General features: G+C 66.4%; 1 protein-coding gene across 1 annotated transcript; it reads right to left on the bottom strand.

Annotated features, from left to right (window-relative positions):
- Positions 1–688: 688 nt before the first annotated feature.
- On the bottom strand, positions 689–16342 carry MARK2 (microtubule affinity regulating kinase 2). Its single transcript, XM_075727241.1, is given in 20 exon segments — positions 689–1043; positions 3051–3095; positions 3488–3514; positions 5496–5759; positions 7119–7250; positions 7334–7431; positions 8434–8551; positions 8553–8622; positions 9228–9354; positions 12000–12112; positions 12219–12318; positions 13386–13505; positions 13587–13718; positions 13720–13824; positions 14630–14686; positions 14820–14890; positions 14992–15057; positions 15214–15262; positions 15370–15423; positions 16202–16342. Coding segments are annotated over 20 exon segments (2238 nt in total). The 5' UTR covers positions 16337–16342.
- Positions 16343–19140: the final 2798 nt, after the last annotated feature.

Raw genomic sequence — 19140 nt, 5'->3', positions numbered from 1 at the left:
CTCTGCAGGAGGTCCTGGGCCACCCAGGACGTCTCCACATGTCCCAGGGCCACCCAGGATGTCCCCACATGTCCCAGGACCACCCAGGACGTCCCCACACATCCCAGGACCACCTAGGACCACCCAGGACGTCCCCACATCCTCTTCTAGGCCACCCAGGACGTCCCCACATGTCCCAGGACCACCTAGGACCACCCAGGACGTCCCCACATCCTCTTCAGGGCCACCCAGGACATCCCCACATCCTCTTCAGGAGGTCCTGGGCCACCCAGGATGTCCCCACACGTCCCAGGACATCCCCACGTCCTCTTCAGGAGGTCCTGGGCCACCCAGGACGTCCCCACATCCTCTTCAGGGCCACCCAGGACGTCTCCACACGTCCCAGGACCACCCAGGACGTCCCCACACATCCCAAGGCCACCCAGGATGTCCCCATGTCCTCCTCAGGAAGTCCTGGGCCACCCAGGACGTCCCCACAAGGCCTTGAACCACGCCGAACGTCCGTGTGTCCCCTCCCCACCTTGGGAGGTCCCAAATCCATCCAGAACGTCCCCGCAGGTCCCAGGGGAGGGGGCCACCAAAACACACCCCCACCCCCCCCGCCGTCCCCCATCAATCCATCGCCTCGTCCCCCCGGCGGGGGTGGCAACGGGGGGGGTGGGGGGTGGGGAGGGTGCCGCGGGCCGGCTCAGAGCTTGAGCTCGTTGGCCACCTTGGAGGCGATGTTCTTGAAGGCCATGGAGGTACCAGCGATACGCTTGAAGCGGACGCCGTTGAGGGAAAGGCGCGGGAGTTTGCAAACCTCCATCTCCCACTGAACGAAGGAATCGTGGCCGGGAGCGCCGTGGGCGCAGAGGAGGACGAAGCGCTCCTGGGGTTCGCAACGACAACTGTTGGCGTCCAGAACTTTCCGGATTTCTCGTAACATCTCGCCGGGTTCCAGGGAACTGGTGGTTTTCATGCTCCAAGTAAAACGTAAAGAACGAGGTTTGGCTTCTCGACCGCTGGCTTCGCGGGTTTCTTTTTCCGGACCGACCGCTGGTCTGCGGAGGGGATGAGGGACAAAATGGTCACCTGGAGGGGTGGGGGTGGCACCCAGGACTGGCGCGGTGGGGTTGGGTGGCACCAGGACCCCGTGGATGTCACCAGGAGCAGCGTGGAGGGTCTGGGTGGCACCAGGACCCCACGGACGTCACCGGGACCCCAGATGTCACCAGGACCAGGAATGTGGGGCTGGGTGGCACCGGGACCCCACGGATGTCACCAGGAGCAGCATGGCAGGCCTGGGTGGCACCACAGATGTCACCAGGACTGGCATGGAGGTCCCGGGTGTCACCAGGACCCCGCAGATGTCACCAGGAGCAGCATGGAGGGCCTGGGTGGCACAACGGATGTCACCAGGACCAGCGCGGTGGGGCTAGGTGGCACCAGGACTCCATGGATGTCACCAGGACCAGCAAGGGGGGCCTGGGTGTCACCAGGACCCCATGGATGTCACCAGGAGCAGCATGGAGGGCCTGGATGTCACCAGGACCAGCACGGTGGGGCTGGGTGTCACCAGACCCCCATGGATGTCACCAGGACTGGCATGGAGGGCCTGGGTGTCACCGGGATCCCCTGGGTGTCACCAGGAGCAGTGCAGAGGGCCTGGGTGACACCAGGGATGGCACTGGGACCGGTGCAGTGGGGCTGGGTGTCACCGGGACCCCATGGGTGTCACCAGGACCCCACAGATGTCACCAGGAGCAGCAAGGTGGGGCTAGGTGTCAGCAGGACCCCATGGATGTCACCAGGACTGGCATGGAGGGCCTGGGTGTCACTGGGACCCCATGGATGTCACCAGGAGCAGCATTGAGGGCCTGGGTGTCACCAGGACCTCAGGGTTGTCACCAGGACCAGCAAGGGGGGCCTGGGTGTCACCGGGACCCCATGGATGTCACCAGGAGCAGCATGGAGGGCCTGGATGTCACCAGGACCCCACGGATGTCACCAAGACCAGCATGGAGGGCCTGGGTGTCACCAGGGATGTCACCAGGACCAGCAAGGTGGGGCTGGGTGTCACTGGGACCCCATGGATGTCACCAAGACCAGCATGGAGGTCCCCAGTGTCACCAGCACCCCCTGAATGTCACCAGGACCAGTACAGAAGGCCTGGGTGACACCAGGACCCCACAGATGTCACCGGGACCCCCTGGGTGTCACCAGGACGAGCATGGTGGGCCTGGATGTCCCATGGGGTCCCAGTGACATCACAGGGACCAGCATGGTGGGCCTGGGTGTCACAGGGGGTCCCCATGGGTGTCCCAAGGACCCTGGGGATGTCAACGGGGACCCCATGGGTGCCTTGGGGACCAAAGCAGTGGTCCTGGGTGTCACAGGGACCCTGATGGTGTCATCATGGTCCCAGGGGTGTCATGGGTGTCACAGGGACCCCCGGGGGTGTCACGGGGACCCTGGTGGCATTATGGGGGTCCCAGGGAGCCCCTGAGGGTGTCGGGGGGATCCCAGGGGGTGTCACAGGGACCCTGGGGTTGTCGTGGGTGTCACGGGGACCCCTGGGGGTGTTGTGGGGGTCCCAAGGGTGTCATGGGTGTCACAGGGACCCCCCAAGGGTGTTGTAAGGGTCCCAGGGGGTGTCACAGCGACCCTAGCAGTGTCATGGGGGTCCCAGGGGTGTCATGGGGACCCCATGGGTCTTACAGGGATCCCCCAAAGGTGTCATAGGGGTCCCAGGGACCCCATGGGTATCATGGGGACCCTCCAAGGGTGTCATGGGGGTCCTGGGGGACCCCATGGGTGTCACAGAGACCACCTGAGGGTGTCATAGAGGTCCCAGGGGTGTTGTGGGTGTCATGGGGACCCACATGGGTGTCACAGGGACCCCCCAAGGGTGTCGTGGGTGTCACAGGGACCCATGGGTATCACGGGGATCCCCCGAGGGTGTTGTGGGGGTCCCAAGGGTGTCGTGAGGGTCCCGGGGACCCCATGGGTGTCACAGAAACCCCCCGAGGGTGTCGTGGGGGTCCCAGGGACCTCATCCCCGCACTCACCTCAGCGTCTCCACCCGGTCCTTGCTCTCGGGCTCGTGCGGGTTCCTCAAAAAACAAGAAGGGGCAGAGATCAGTGGAGGGGGGGTGGGGCTGGGGTGCAGGGCACCCACTCCCCCTCCCAGCAGGGGACCCAGGCGTCCAGGCAGACAGACAGACAGCACGGGGAGGGGGACAGACACACACACACACAGTGGGGTGGGTGGGGGAGACACACGGACAGACAGACAGACAGCCGCAGCCGAGCGGGGAGGGGACCATGCGGGGCCGTGCAGCGCCGACGCGGGGGGCTGGGGGTTTTGGGGGGGGGGGTTGGGGGGTGGGGGGGAGGGGTGGGACCTGCTCTCCCCGGGTGGGGGTGGGGCATGGGGGCGGGGGAGGGGGCAGCATGCGATTTGGGGCCGGGGGAGGGGACACCCAGGCGTCCGGCGCGGCCCTACCTTCTGGCAAACCTGAAAGACAGATTTCTACAAAGACAAACAGAAGAGAAGGGCGACGTTGGGGGGGGGAGAGGGGGCCGGGACAGAGCCACCCCCCTCCCCCACACCTCAGGGGATCCCCTTCCCCCTCCCGGTCCCCCAAATAAGGGACGGGGTCACCCGCAGGACCCAGGCATCCGGGGTGAAGCAGCCCCCCCCTCGCACCCCCACCCTGTCACCCCCTCCCCGGCTCTGCGGCACCACATGGGGTGTGGGGGGGGGACACACAGGGACACAGGAGGGGACCTAGGGGGGTCCCCAAGTCCCCAGGGGGGTGGCAGAAGCCCTGGGGGGACAGGAGGGGCCTTGGGGGGACACAGGGGGTGGGGATGGGGACACAGAGGGGACACAGGAGAGCCCCAGGCGGGGCAAAGGGGACACACGAGGGGACACACGAGGGGACACACGAGGGGACACACGAGGGGACACACGAGGGGACATGTAAGAGCCCCAGAGGGACGCGAAAGGACAAGGAGGAGCCTTGGAGCGAGCAAGGGGACACACAGAGAGGGACGCTGAGGAGCTTGGGGGGACGCAAGTGGCACAGGAGCCCTGTGGGGGTGAGGGGACACAGCGAGGGGACACGGAGGAACGCTGGGGCAACACCAAGGGGACACGGAGGAGCCCTGGGGACAAGCGGCACAGGAGGAGCATCAGGGGGAACAAGGGGACACCGAAAGGGGACACGGAGGAGCCCTGGGTGGAACAAGAGGGGACACAAAAGGGACATGGAGGAGCCCTGTGGGGGACAAGGGGACACAGAAGGGACACTGAAGAGCCCTGGGGGGACGAGAGGACACACAGAGAGGGACACATGGGGTCCCTGGGGGGGGACAAGGGGACGCACAAAGGGGACACTGAGGAGCCCTGGGGGGATGAGAGGATGCATGGATCCCTGGGGGGACAAGGGGACACACAGAGGGGACACCGAGAAGACACCAATGGGGGATGAGTGGCACAAGAGAAGCCCGTTGCGGGGGGGACACACAGAGGGGACACGGAGGAGCCCCATGGGGACAAAGGGACACATTGGATCCCAGGGGGACAAGGGGACACACAGAGGGGACACGGAGGAGCCCTGTGGGGACAAGGGGACACATGGGATCCCAGAGGGACAAGGGGACACACAGAGGGAACATGGAAGAGCCCTGGGGGGGGGACAAGGGGACACACAGGATCCTGGGGGGATAAGGGGACCCACGGAGGGCCCACACGGATCCCTGGGGGGACAAGGGGACCCACAGAGGGGACCCACGGATCCCTGGGGGGACAAGGGGACCCACAGAGGGAACATGGAAGAGCCCTGGGGGGGAGACAAGGGGACACAGAGAGGGCCTGGGGGGGGGGGACAAGGGGACACACAGAGGGGACATGGAGGGGCCCTGGGGGGGGGGACGACAAGGGGACACACAGGATCCTGGGGGGATAAGGGGACCCACGGAGGGCCCACACGGATTCCTGGGGGGACAAGGGGACCCACAGAGGGGACACACAGATCCCTGGAGGGACAAGGGGACACATAGAGGGAACATGGAGGAGCCTGGGGGGGGACAAGGGGACCCAGAGGATCCCGGGGGGGACAAGGGGACACACAGAGGGGACCCAGAGGAGCCCTGGAGGGACAAGGGGACACAGAGGGGGACCCACACGATCCCTGGGGGACAAGGGGACACACAAAGGGGACACACAGAGGGGACCCAGAGGATCCCAGGGGGACAAGGGGACACACAGAGGGGAACACATGGATCCCTGGGGGGACAAGGGGACACAGAGGGGGACACATGGATCCCTGGGGGGACAAGGGCACACACAGAGGGGCCCTGAGGGGACAAGGGGACACATAGAGGGGACACGGAGGAGCCCTGGGGAGGGGACACGGGGACAGCCCAGGGGACACACACCGAGGAGCCACACGCTGGGGGCCACGTGGGGGCCAGCGTCCCCCCCCTCCCCTCCTCTGCCCCCTCACCTCCGGACGAACTTGGAGGTGAACTTGCTGAAGAGGCTGGCGGAGGGGCCGCGGCGGCCCTGGCTGGCGCCCGAGGGGGAGGCGGGGGGCAGGCCGGGGGGCAGCGCGTAGGGCAAGGGGGCCTGGTCGCGCGCTTGCCGCAGTTGCCCGGCGTGGAAGGTGCTGCGGCTGGAGACCCCCCGGGGGAAGCTGGGGCGCTCCCCGGGCCCCTGGCTGACGTTGTGGGCTGAAGGAGAAGCTGCCGGCACCCGGCTGGGTGCTCCGCTGCGGGTGGGGAGGGGGGGAAACGGGGTGCGGGGGGTTAGAGGGGGGAAGGGGGCTGGACTCACCCCCCTCGCTGCACCCTGGGGAACTGCTGGCGTCCCACAGCACCCCGGGGACCCGCTGGGACCCCCAGTACCCCAGGGACCCCCTGGGATGCCACAGCACCCCAAGGACCTGCTTGGGACCCCCCAGCACCCTGGGGACCCACCAGTATCCCACAGCACCCCAAGGACCTGCTGGGACCCCCAGCACCCCGGGGACCTGCTGGCATCCCACAGCACCCCAGGGACTCCCTGGGATGCCACAGCACCCCAAGGACCTGCTTGGGACCCCACAGCATCCTGGGGACCCACTGGTGTCCCACAGCACCCCAGGGACCCCCTGGAATGCCACAGCACCCCAGGGATCTGCTTGGGACCCGCACAGCACCCCAAGGAGCTGCTTGGGACCCCCCACAGCACCCCAGGGACCCGCTGACACCCTGCTGCACTGCAGGGACCCACCAGTGTCCCACAGCACCCCAGGGACCCCCTGGGACTCCACAGCACCCCAAGGACCTGCTTGGGACCCCGCAGCACCCCGGGGACCTGCTGGGACCGCACAGCACCCCGGGGACCCGCTGGGACACCACAGCACCCTGGGGACCCGCTGGGACACCACAGCACCCCGGGGACCTGCCAGCACCCTGCCAAACCCTGGGGACCCACCGGTGTCCCACAGCACCCCAGGGACCCGCTGGTACCCCCACAGCACCCCAGGATCCTGCCAGCACCCTGCCAAACCCTGAACACCCACTGGCACCCCACAGCACTCTGGGGACCCACTGGCACCCCACAGCACCCTCATCCCCCCCTGCTCTGGGGGATACCCCGTGCATCAGGCTGGAGACAGGTGGCACCCCAAATCCCCCCGATCCCTGGGGACATGCTGGGGGCCAGGCAGGGGGACACCAGCACCCCGAGTCACCCCAAACCCACCCTGACCCCTGGGGACACGCTGGGGTGCCAAGCAGGGGGACCCCAGCACCCTGAGTCACCCCAAATCCCTGGGGACAGCTGGGGTGCCAAGCAGGGGGACCCCAGCACCCCAAATCCCCCCGATCCCTGGGTACATGCTGGGGTGCCAAGCAGGGGGACCCCAGAACCCCAAATCTCCCCTGATCCCTGGGTACATGCTGGGGTGCCAGGCAGGGGGACCCCAGCACCCCAAGTCCCCCCAAATCCCCCTCCTGTTCCCTGGGGACATGCTGGGGTGCCAGGCAGGGTCAGGGAGAGGCACATGGGGAGCCCCCAAACCCTCCCAGGGATCCCCCCAGGACACGAGCCCCATGCTGGGATTTTTGGGGGGGTGGGGGCTTGCCTGGGCCGGGGGGCCTCGCAGTTGGCGTCGGTGGGGGGGTGGCGGCGGGTTTCGGGTGCTGCCGGGACCGCGGGGGGGCCCCAGGGGCCGGGGGGGGCGGCGGGTGAGGGCCGGCAGCCCGGCGCAGGCAGGCTAGGAGAGAAAAGCGGGGGGCGGGGGGGGGCGTTATGGGGGGGCAGAGGGGGATTTTGGGGGGGCACAAGGGGGTCCCCTACCTGTCCTTGCCGTTCTGCAGGGAGCTCTGGCCCAGGCTGGCCCGGTCCAGCAGTGGGGAGTTCCGGCTCCGCGTGGTGCCGGTGGAGAGGACGCTGTTCTGTGGGGGAGAGACGACAAGGTGGGGTGCTCAGGGGGGACCCAGTGTCCGGGCACCCCCAAATGGGGGACCCAGGTGTCTGGGGACCCCCCTCCAGGCACCCATGGGAGCCGGGGCACCCTGGCACCCCTGAAGGACCCCCTTCTCCCACTCCCCGGGGACCCAGGCGTCCAGGCACCCCCAAATGGGGGACCCAGGTGTCTGGGGACCCCCCTCCAGGCACCCATGGGAGCCGGGGCACCCTGAAGGACCCCCTTCTCCCACCCCCCAGGGACCCAGGAATCCAGGCACCCCCAAATGGGGGACCCAGGTGTCTGGGGACCCTCCTCCAGGCACCCAGGGCACCCAGAAGGGCCCCCTTCTCCCACCCCCCGGGGACCCAGGCATCCAGGCACCCCCAAATGGGGGACCCAGGTGTCTGGGGACCCTCCTCTAGGCACCCAGGGCACCCAGAAGGGCCCCCTTCTCCCACCCCACAGGGATCCAGGCGTCCAGGCACCCCGAAATGGGGGACCCAGGCATCCAGACACCCCCAAATAGAGGACCCAGGTGTCTGGGGACCCTCCTCCAGGCACCCATGGCAACCAGGGCACCCTGGCACCCCTGAAGGACCCCCTTCTCCCACCCCCAGCGACCCAGGCATCCGGGCACCCCCAAATAGGGGACCCAGGTGTCTGGGGACCCCCCTCCAGGCACCCAGGGCAACCAGGGCACCGTGAAGGACCCCCTTCTCCTGCCCCACAGGGGACCCAGGCATCCGGGCACCCCCAAATGGGGGACCCAGGTGTCTGGGGACCCCCCCTCCAGGCACCCGTGGGAACCAGGGTACCCTTGAAGGACCCCCTTCTCCCACCCCCCAGGGGATGCAGGCCCCCCACTCTCACCCCTGCACCCCCAGAGGACCTCACCCCCCACCCAAACCATGGGGCCCAGGTGTCCAAGCCCCCCTGCTCCCACCCCAAGGGGACCCAGGCATGGGTGGCCCCCCCACCCCGTGCTGACCGTGGAAGGCGAGGGGGTGCCCTTGGCTCGCTCCAGGCCGGGCAGGGGGCTGGGGGGCACCTTGGCGGTGCTGCCCGCCCGCCGCCCCCCCCTCTTCCTCCCCTCCTCCTCCTCCTCCTCGCTTGTTCTCGGCATTGGCCGCCTGCGTCTTCTTGGAGTAGGAGGCCGAGGTGGGGATGGAGAGACCGGCTGGGGGGGGGGGGTGGGGGGTGTGGGTGTCAAAAGGGGGGATCCCACGTGCACCCTGGCATCCAGGGACCCACCCCCCACCCTCCCACTGACCCAATCCCCCCCCCCCCCCCCCAACCCAGGGAGCCAGGTGTCCCAGGGTGCTCCTGCTTCACCCTTGGGGACCCCCCTGCTTCATCCCCTCCACCCTCGGGGACCCAGGTGGCCCCCAGGACCCCTACCCCATGGGGACCCAGGTGTCTCAGGACCCCGCTCCAGAGGGTCCCAGGCACCCAGGCCCCACCCTGCTCCCACCCTGAGGGACCCAGGTGACCCCCTTGCCCCCCACCCATGGGACCCAGGCCTCTGGGGCCACCCCACCTCCAGAGGAACCCCACCCCCCTGGCCCCCCCATAGGGACCGAGGTGTCTGGGGAGGCTCACCCATGCCCCCCACCCACGGGACCCGGGCGACCCCCTTGCCCCCCCCCGCCCAGGGACCCGGGCGACCCCCTTGCCCCCCCCCCCCAGGGACCCGGGCGACCCCCTTGCCCCCCCCCCCCCAGGGACCCGGGCGACCCCCTTGCCCCCCACCCATGGGACCTAGGCGTCCCCGGAGGGGCTCACCCTGGTCGCTGACGCGGCGCTTGGGGTTGGCGGAGACGCTGCGCTGCACCTTGTGTGCCGGCGAGGGGCCCGAGCTGTTGGCCAGGTCGGGGGCCGCCCGCGGCTTCAGTGCCAGGCTCTCCTCCAGCTGGGGACACGGGAAGGACACGTGTGGGGACACGGGGGACACGGGGGAAACACGAGGACACGTAGAAACACATAAGGACGTGTAAGGATACAGAGTGGGGCACGAGGGGAGGCACCAAGCAGGGATGGAGATAGGGACCCGCCAGCCGGGGCAGGGTTGGGGATGGGACGCGCTGGCGCGGGGGACGTGCGGGGACAGGGACGCGCTGGCACGGGGCACAGCTGGGGACAGGGACGCGCTGGCACGGGGCACAGCTGGCACGGGGTCAGGGTATGGCCAGGGAGGACAGTGTTCCTCGTGTCCCTCCCCGTGTCCCCACGTCCCCTCCCACTGTCCCCTCGGTGCCCCCGTGTCCCCTCATCCCCCGCTGAGTTCCCTGTCATAGCCAAGTCCCCACGTTCTGCCTTGTGTCCCCTCGTTGTCCCCAAATCCCCTCCATGTTCCCTGTCACACCTGTGGCCCCATGACCCTCCCATGTCCCCTCATTGTCCCCGTGTCCCCTCATGTCATCTCAATGTCCCCATGTCCCCTCATGTCATCTCAATGCCTCCGTGTCACCTCATGCCCTCCACATTCCCTGTCACACCTGTGGCCCCGTGACCCTCCCCATGTCCCCTCATTGTCCCCATGTCCTCTCATGTCATCTCAATGTCACCATGTCCCCTCATGCCCTCCACGTTCCCTGTCACACCCGTGGCCCCATGACCCTCCCATGTCCCCTCATTGTTCCCATGTCCCCCATATCCTCCATGCTCCAACACGCCTGTGTCCCCATGTCTCATGTCCCCGCGTCCCCTCGTACTCTCCACATCCCATCACACCCATGTCCCCATGTTCCTCCTTGTGTCCCCTCATTGTCCCCACGTCCCTCATAACCTCTATGCTCTGTCACGCATCTGTGTCTCCTCATGTCCCCATGTCACCTCAATGTCCCCGTGTCCCTTCATCCCCATGTTCCCTGTCATACCCACGTCCCCATGACGCTCCCCATGTCCCCTCACATCACCTCAATGTCCCCATGTCCCCTCATGCCCTCCACGTTCCCTGTCACACCCGTGGCCCCATGACCCTCCCATGTCCCCTCATTGTTCCCATGTCCCCCATATCCTCCATGCTCCAACACGCCTGTGTCCCCATGTCTCATGTCCCCGCGTCCCCTCGTACTCTCCACATCCCATCACACCCATGTCCCCATGTTCCTCCTTGTGTCCCCTCATTGTCCCCACGTCCCTCATAACCTCTATGCTCTGTCACGCATCTGTGTCTCCTCATGTCCCCATGTCACCTCAATGTCCCCGTGTCCCTTCATCCCCATGTTCCCTGTCATACCCACGTCCCCATGACGCTCCCCATGTCCCCTCACATCACCTCAATGTCCCCATGTCCCCTCATCCCCTCCACGTTCCCTGTCACACCTGTGGCCCCGTGACCCTCCCCATGTCCCCTCATTGTCCCCACATCCCCCATATCATCCAGCTCCATCACGCCTGTGTCCCCACGTCTCCTCCTCATGTCCCCGTGTCCCCTCACACCCTCCACATTCCCTGTCACACCCATGTCCCCATTTTCCTTCGTGTCCCCTTGTTGTCCCATGACCCCTCGTACCCTCCATGCTCCATCACGTATCCACATCTCCTCATGTCCCCATGTCACCTCAACGTCCCCCGTCCCCTCATGCTCTCCATGCTCTGTCATACCCCCATGTTCCTCTGTGTCCCCTTATTGTCCCCATATCCCCTCATACCCTCCATGCTCCATCACGTATCCATGTCTTGTGTCCCCATGCCACATCAGTGTCCCCACATCCCCTCCCAATGTCACCTCAATGTCCCCATGTCCCCTCATACCCTCCACATTCCCTATCTGTCCCCATGACCCTCCCCATGTCCCCTCATTGTCCCCATGTTCCCCCATACCCTCCATGCTCCATCACGCGTCCGTGTCTCCTCATGTCCCCACGTCCCCTCAATGTCCCTGTGTCCCCTCATACCCTCCATGCTCCCCATATCTGTCCCCATGACCCTTTGTGTCCCCTCAATGTCCCCACGTCCCCTCAATGTCCCCGTGTCCCCTCATACCCTCCATGCTCCGTCGTATCTGTCCCCATGACCCTTTTTGTGTCCCCTCAATGTCCCCGTGTCCCCTCATACCCTCCATGCTCCGTCGTATCTGTCCCCATGACCCTTTTTGTGTCCCCTCAATGTCCCCACGTCCCCTCAATGTCCCCGTCTCCCCTCATACCCTCCATGCTCCCTGTCGTATCTATCCCCGTGACCCTTTTTGTATCCCCTCAATGTCCCCACATCCCCTCCCACGTCCCCTCAATGTCCCCGTGTCCCCTCATACCCTCCATGCTCCCTGTCGTTATCTGTCCCCATGACCCTTTTTGTGTCCCCTCAATGTCCCCACGTCCCCTCAATGTCCCCGTCTCCCCTCATACCCTCCATGCTCCCTGTCGTATCTGTCCCTGTGACCCTTTTTGTATCCCCTCAATGTCCCCACATCCCCTCCATACTCCCAGTCCCACCCACAGCCTCCCGTCTCCCCTCATCTGCGTCGCGTCACCTCTCCCCGTTGTCCCCACATCCCCCCTACACCCCCCCGGTGTTCCCAAATGCCACCTGATGTCCCTCACGTCCCCGCACCTCCGAGCTCTTGTGGTCCAGCAGCAGGTAGGTTGCCATCACCTCGTTGTACTTCTGTCCCACCAGCGATTCCTGGATCTCCTCCCGCGTGTACCCCATGGACACCATCAGCTCTAAGGGGGGGGGGGGGGGGCAGGCGTCCCCAGGTGCCCGGGTGGCCCCTCGAGGACCCCCCACCCACCCCAAAAGGGGACCCAGGTGTCCGGGGGGGTGTCCTACCTGTCCTCCGAGGGTCCTTGTAGTCTGGTACGGGCTCCATGTAGGGCTTCAGCTCGTCGTCCTCATGACCCACGTTCATCCAGCGGTCCTTCATGATTTGCTGGGTGGGAGGGGGACACGACACCAAAGTGGGTGTTGAGGCAGGGTCTGGGGGTCCCAGGGGGCTTCCTGGGGTCACCTCTAGGGTCCGGGAGGGTGGGGCAGGGACATTCGGGGGGACAGGAGACTCAAAGGCTCCCTGGTGCTGGTTTACTGGGGGGCTCAGGGCTGTGCTGAGGGGGGCCCGGGGATACCTGGGATCATGCTGGGGGTCCCAGGGGACTCCTGGGGGTGCCCAGGGCCACACTGGGGGTGCCTGGGGGGGTCCCGGGGGATTCAGGACCATGCTGAGGGTGCTCAGGACCACACTGGGGATGCCTGGGGGGTCCCGGGGGATTCAGAACCATGCTGGGGGTGCTCAGGGGGTGCCCATGGCCACACTGGGGGGTGCCTGGGGGGTCCCGGGGGATTCAGGACCATGCTCGGGGTGCTCAGGGGGTGCCCAGGGCCACACTGGGGGGTGCCCAGGGGACTCCCAGGGTGTCCAGGACCACATTAGGGGGTCCTGCAGGTGTCCAAGATAATGCTGAGGGTGCCCGAGGGTGCCCAGGACTAGGCTTGGGGTGCCTGGGGACCTTGGGGTGCTCTCAGGGGTGTCCAGGACCATGCTAGGGGGTCCCAGGACCACGCTGGGGGTGCTCAGAGGGTCCTGAGGGTGCCCGGGGGCTCCCAAGACCACACTGGGGGTCCCTGAGGAAACCTGGGGGCATCCAGGACCACACTGGGGGTCTTGGGGTGCTCTCAGGGGTGTCCAGGACCATGCTAGGCGGTCCCAGGACCATGCTGGGGGTGCTCAGAGGGTCCTGAGGGTGCCTGGGGGCTCCCAGGACCACACTGAGGGTCCCTGAGGAAACCTGGGGGCACCCAGGACCACGCTGGGGGTCTTGGGGTGCTCTCAGGGGTGTCCAGGACCATGCTGGGGGTTCTGGGGGATCCCTGGGACGTCCAGGACCATGCTGAAAATGCCCAGGACCACACTTTGGGTGTCCCAGGGGTGCCCAGGACCATGCTGAGGGTGCTCAGGACCCCACTGGGGTGCTCCCGAGGGTCTCCCGGCCCCCCACTCACCTCCAAGGTGCCCCTTTTGGTAGGATTAAGGATGAGAAACTTTTTCAGCAGGTTCTCGCAGTCAGTGGACATGTAGAAGGGGATCCGGTACTTGCCCCGCAGCACCCGCTCCCGCAGCTCCTGAGGTGAAAGATATCCATCGGCACACCGCAACCCCACCAGAGACCCCCGGGGAACCCCCCCTCCAAAACGCAAAATTACCTTAAGATTTTGCCCATCGAAAGGCAAGGAACCGCTGACCAAGGTGTAGAGGATGACGCCCAAGCTCCAAACGTCGACTTCGGGGCCGTCGTATTTCTTCCCTTGGAAAAGTTCAGGGGCGGCGTAGGGGGGGGGACCCGCAAAACGTGTCCAGTTTGTTCCCAAAGGTGAATTCGTTGCTGAAGCCAAAATCGGCGATTTTGATGTTCATGTCGGCATCCAGCAGTAGGTTTTCCGCCTGTCCCAGGGGAGGGAGAGCGCACCGAGGGGCTTTAGGGTTGTCTGGGTACTCTGCTGGGGGGGGGTTGGGGGTACGTGGGTGCAGCCAAGGGGGTTCCGGAGGTATCTGAGGGTCCCAGGGGTGTCCAGGTGCTGCTCTGGGGGGTCCCGGCATCTCCCAGGGGAATCTGGGTGCTGCCCCAGGGGGTTCTGGCACCTCCCAAAGGGTCCCAGGGGGGTCTGGGTGCTGCCTGGGGGCATCCTGGCACCTCCCAGGGGGTCCCGGCAGCTCCCAGGAGAATCTGGGTGCTGCCCCAGGGGGTCCTGGCACCACCCAAAGGGTCCCAGGGGTGTCTGGGTGCTGCGTGGGGGCATCCTGGCACCTCCCAGGGGGACCCAGCAGTGTCTGGGTGCTGCCCTGAGGGTTCAGGGGTGTCTGGGTGCTGCCCCACAGGGTCCGGGCATGTCCTGGGGGGGTCCCAGGGGTGTCTGGGTGCTGCCCTGGGAATGCCAGGGATGTCCAAGTGCTGCCATAGGGGGTCCTGGGTGCTGCCCTGGGGGTCCTGGCCCCACAGGGTCCCAGCACCTCCCAGGGGTGCCTGGGTGCTGCTCTGGGGGTCCTGGGGGTGCCTGGGTGCTGCCCTGGGGGTCCTGGCACCTCCCAGGAGGTTCAGGGTTGTCTGGGTGCTGCCCTTGGGGGGGGACCCAGGGGTATGTGGGTGCCACTCTGGGGTCAAGAGGTTGGGGGTGGAACCCATGGAGCACCTTGGGGTGCTGGCAGGGGTCCCATGGGGTGTCAGGGGCTTTAAGGGGGGGGTCCTCACCTTCAGGTCCCTGTGGACAATGAACTTCTGGTGGCAGTACTGCACGGCTGACACTATCTGCAGGAGAGGGGGGTGTCAGGGGGGGCCCCCCCCACCCCAAGGTGGGGCACAGGGGTGTCCCCAGGTCCCCCTGGGGACACAGGGGTGTCCCCAAACTCTCTTGGGGGTGTCACACCAGCATCCCCCCGACCTGTCGAAACTTTGCCCGGGCCTCCTTCTCCTTCATGCGCCCGTGGGCCACCAGGTAGTCGAAAACCTCACCTGGGAGGGGACGGGGGGGTACAGAAGGCAGGGGTGAGAGGCAGCCCTGCCCGCTCCCTGCCTGCTGTCCCCCCCCCCGCCTGCCCCTGCCTGCTGCTCACCCCCGCTGGCGTACTCCATGACGAGGTAAAGCGTCTTCTCCGTCTCGATCACCTCGAAAAGCTTCACTGCAAAGGGGGGCAAAGCAGGGCTGGAGAAGATGGGGGGCAGGGTGGGGGCCACCCCCGGGGTTGGGGGAACAGCCCCTGGGACCCCCCTCAAGGGTGGGGAAAGGGGGTCACGGCAGTGCCAGCGTGCAGCTGGGGGATTTGGGGGGCGCTCACCTATGTTGGGGTGGTTCAGGACCTTCATTATTCGCACTTCCCGGAAGAGCTGTGGGGAACGGGGCGAGGTTTTGGGGGGGAGTGTGAGATGCCACAACCCCCCCGCGTCCCCCAAAAAGCACCTGCGCCCCCCAGGTGACAACCCCCTCTCCTCACCTTCTGCAGGCTGGAGGAGTTGAGCTGCGTTTTGTCGATGATTTTCACGGCGACCTGGGACGGGGGAGAGGGTGTCAGGAGGAGAGGACTGTCCCCAAGCCTGTCCCCAAGCTGTGGCGGCACTCGCAGGGTGAGGGCCAGGGGGACAGGACCGTCCCCGCACCATGGTGGCACTTGCAGGGTGAGGGGCAGGGGGTCAGGACCGTCCCCGCACCACGGTGGCACTCGCAGGGTGAGGAGCAGGAACCTGTCCCCGCACCACGGTGGCACTGCTGGTGACAACCCTGGAGCAAGGACGAGAAGCTCAGGTCCGTCCCTGTGCCACAGTGGCACTCACAGGGCGAGAACCAGGAGCCTGTCCCCACGCTGTGGTGGCACTAACAGGACGAAGATCGGGAGCTTGGGACCGTCCCCACGCCATGGTGGCACTTGCGGGGCAAGGACAACGAGCCTGTCCCCACGGTGGCACTCAGGACAAGGACTGACCAGGAGCCAGAACTGTCCCCACGCTGCGGTGGCACTCACAAGACAAGGACCGCGAGCCTGTCCCTGCGGTGGCACTTGTGGGGTGAGGACCAGGAGCCCAAAACCATCCCCACGCCGCGGTGGCCGTCACCGCTGAGGACCAGGAGCCCGTCCCTGTGCCGTGGTGGCACTCGCAGTGCAAGGACCATGACGCAGAGGTGCCCCCGCACCGCGGCAGCGCTCGCAGGATGAGGACTACGAGCCTGTCCCCGTGGTGGCACCCACAGGGCGAGGAGCTGGAACCCGTCCCCGTGCCGCGGTGGCACTCACAGGACGAGGACCGTCCCCGTGTCGCAGTGGTACTCACCTCCTTGCCGGTCAGGACGTGCCGGGCCAACTTGACCTTGGCGAAGTTGCCCTTGCCGATGGTTTTTAGCAGGCGGTAGTTGCCGATGTGGGGCTGCTCGTCGGCGGAGGTGGCCGAATTCCGGCCCCGCAGCATGTTGGCCTTCCCGCCGCCCTTCCCCTCCGCGGGACCCCGGCTGCGGGGACACCAAGGGGACAATCAGCTCGATGTCCCCTGTCCGTGTCGCCGTCCCGTCGTTCCCCCCTCCCAAAGAATTCCCAGGGGGGTCTGGAGGCTCTCGGCAAAGCCGGGAGCAAAGTCCGGGAGCGCCGTTGCCGTACGGCACCCGTGCCGCGCCCCGGGCAGGCCGGGAGCCGCCCCCGATACCTGACGCAAGCACCGCGGTTTCGGGCTGGGCTGGGGTGGGGACGGGGCCAGCACGGTGACACCCCCTCCCTGGGAGGGGACAGGGACATGGCTGCCCCCTCCCCAATCCCCTCCCAGAAACGGGGTGCCCAAATGTCACGATTTTACCCCAAAACGGGCAAGCCAGGCGCCTGGATTCACCCCACAACCAAAATGAGGGGTCCCCCCATGGTGCCCCCCAACATTCCACTGCCACCAACCCCCCTATCCCACACCCCAAAAGCCCCCACGGACCCCCACCGAGGGTCACCCTGCCTTTGGGGACACTTTTGGGGTGTTCCCTTAAGGGAAGCGAAACGCCGGTGCTGGGCAGCGTCACCCCACCCCACATCCCGCCCCCCCCTCCCTGCCGCGCTGTCACCGCTCCGGTGACACCGGAGATAACGGGTCCACGTGAGCCGGCGGGGGAGTTGAGCCAAAGCACCCACCCCCAGGATTTGGGGCCACCGCAGCCCCCCCCGAAACCTCGCTGGGGTTTTGGGGGGGGTTACGCTCTTGGGGTGCCCCTCCCTGTGGGAAGGAAACTGCCGGCGGAAGCGAGGGTGGGGGGGGGAGGTTTTGGTGTTGCTTTTGGTGTTGCTCAGCCAGCGATGGCGCAACAGGGCACGAGGCGGCAAGCCCCCAGATTTGGGGGGGAATGTGGTGTTTTGGAGATTGGGGGGGGGGCTGGATCCTTCCCCCTCCCCCTAAAATCCGGTGCTTTCCCAGGAGGATGATGGGGAAAAGTGAAGAAAAATGGGGGTTTTCTGCCAAAGAACTGCCGTGGCAACGGGGCGGGGAGTGCGCTCCGCCATCTGGCCGCGCTGCCGGGGAATTAATTCGGGGTTTCGAGGTGTGTGGCAGCACCAACGCCGGATCCTTCCCCCCCCCCCCCCCATGCTCCCCCCCCCCCCCAAAATGTGGGGGTCCACGGCAGCACTCGCCGGCGTGCCTGGCATTTCTCCGGCACCTCTTATCGGGGAGGCTGGAGTGGCCGGCAAACATCCCCCGGCGCTGGCGGCTCTCCTCCACACACACCCCCCCGGCACCGGCAAAGGTCGTGCCGGGAGAGCAGTGGCGGCCGCGCCGGGGCCCGGTGAGGCTTTGCTGAAAGCGCCGCCGGCTCCGAGCTTTGCCGGTGTGGTGCCGAAATGCCGGGAGGTCGTCACCGTCTCCCTCACCGGCACGTGGGCGGCCGCCTCGGCGCTCCCGGTTTTGGCATAGCAGGGAAAGAACTCAGCCCTCGGCGCCGCGGCATCCCCCCCGCGGCTACGAAGAGCGGTGCTGGGCTTGGCGCTCGTTAACCAAACTCTCGTTAATTATACGGGCCCCCGAGCTCAGCTCTAAACCCCCTCCCTCGCCGCCAAAACCCCTCGTGCCTCAGTTTCCCCACCCCAACCCCAGTGTCACAGCAGGGACTCACGCTCGGTGACCCCAAACCGGCTCAGCTCACGGCAACGCCGGCGACGCCAAACGGCCGCGGCCGGCCCGGTGCGGGGTGGTGCCGGCGGCCAGTGGAAGCTCGCCGAGAGTTGAACTCCCCGAGGAGCGCCGGGAACGCCAGACCGGCTCAACCGGTTGGGGCTGACGCCGGCTCGGCCGGGCCACGGAAGCTGGCGGGGGGGTGGTGGTGGGGTTTGCGGTGTTGCGCCGCAGTTCTGGGGAACACCTGAAGCACCGGTGGGGGGAAAACGGGGCGGAAAAAGGGGAAAATCAACACGAATTGGGGTGGGAGGGCCCCGTCTTGCTCGCTGGCTGCCGTTAGAGCCAAACCACTGGGAATCGCTACCAGAATGGCAGCAGGGATGATGTCACCGGGTCCGGGGGTGATATCATTAGGTCCGGGGGTGATGTCACCAGTCAGGTCTAAAGATCCCGGTGCGTGACAAGGCCGAGGTACCAGCAGCACCTGACCATGCCGCGGGCGCAAAACCGGTGGCAACCGGCTACGGCGTAACCGGTAAGCAGTAACGGTGTAACCGGTAACCACCGCTGCGCCGGGCCTACCTGCAGCGGGCAGGCGGTTCCCCCCCCCACACCCCGCCGCCGCCTCGGCAGCCGACGGAAGATGGTGAAACAGCTTTGGTGCGGCGGCGCTGAAATGTCAGCCAAATTTAGTTATTTTTGACAATTTTTTTTTTTTTTTTTTTTTACATAAAACCACGCCAGATCGGTCTCCATGTGACAGAGGAACTTGGGGGGCGGGGGCAGGCACCCCGATTTTGGATGCAGGTTTAGGGGGAGATGTGGCGGCAGCCCCCCCAAATCTCCACCGCCCCCTCCCCAAATCCCGGCAGCCGGGAAAAATTCTTTTCTGTCGTTACATAATGGGGTGGGGGGGGTGGGGGGAAATAGAGAAAAACGCCCCATAACAACCCAAAACGAGGGGGTGCCCGACGCCACGGTGAAGGCTGGAGAGCGGGTGGCATCGCCTTGCGCTCGGCACTGGGGACGCGGAGACGAAACCACTTCCCTCCCTGCCCCGGGCCGCATCCTGCTGGGGTCCCTCTCAATCATTTGGGGAGCCCCCCCCCAAATACTAGCTAAAATGGGGG

The sequence above is a fragment of the Pelecanus crispus genome, chromosome Z (genome assembly GCF_030463565.1).
Source record: "Pelecanus crispus isolate bPelCri1 chromosome Z, bPelCri1.pri, whole genome shotgun sequence".
Lineage (NCBI taxonomy): Eukaryota > Metazoa > Chordata > Aves > Pelecaniformes > Pelecanidae > Pelecanus > Pelecanus crispus.
This window is presented reverse-complemented; position numbering and strand designations above follow the sequence as displayed.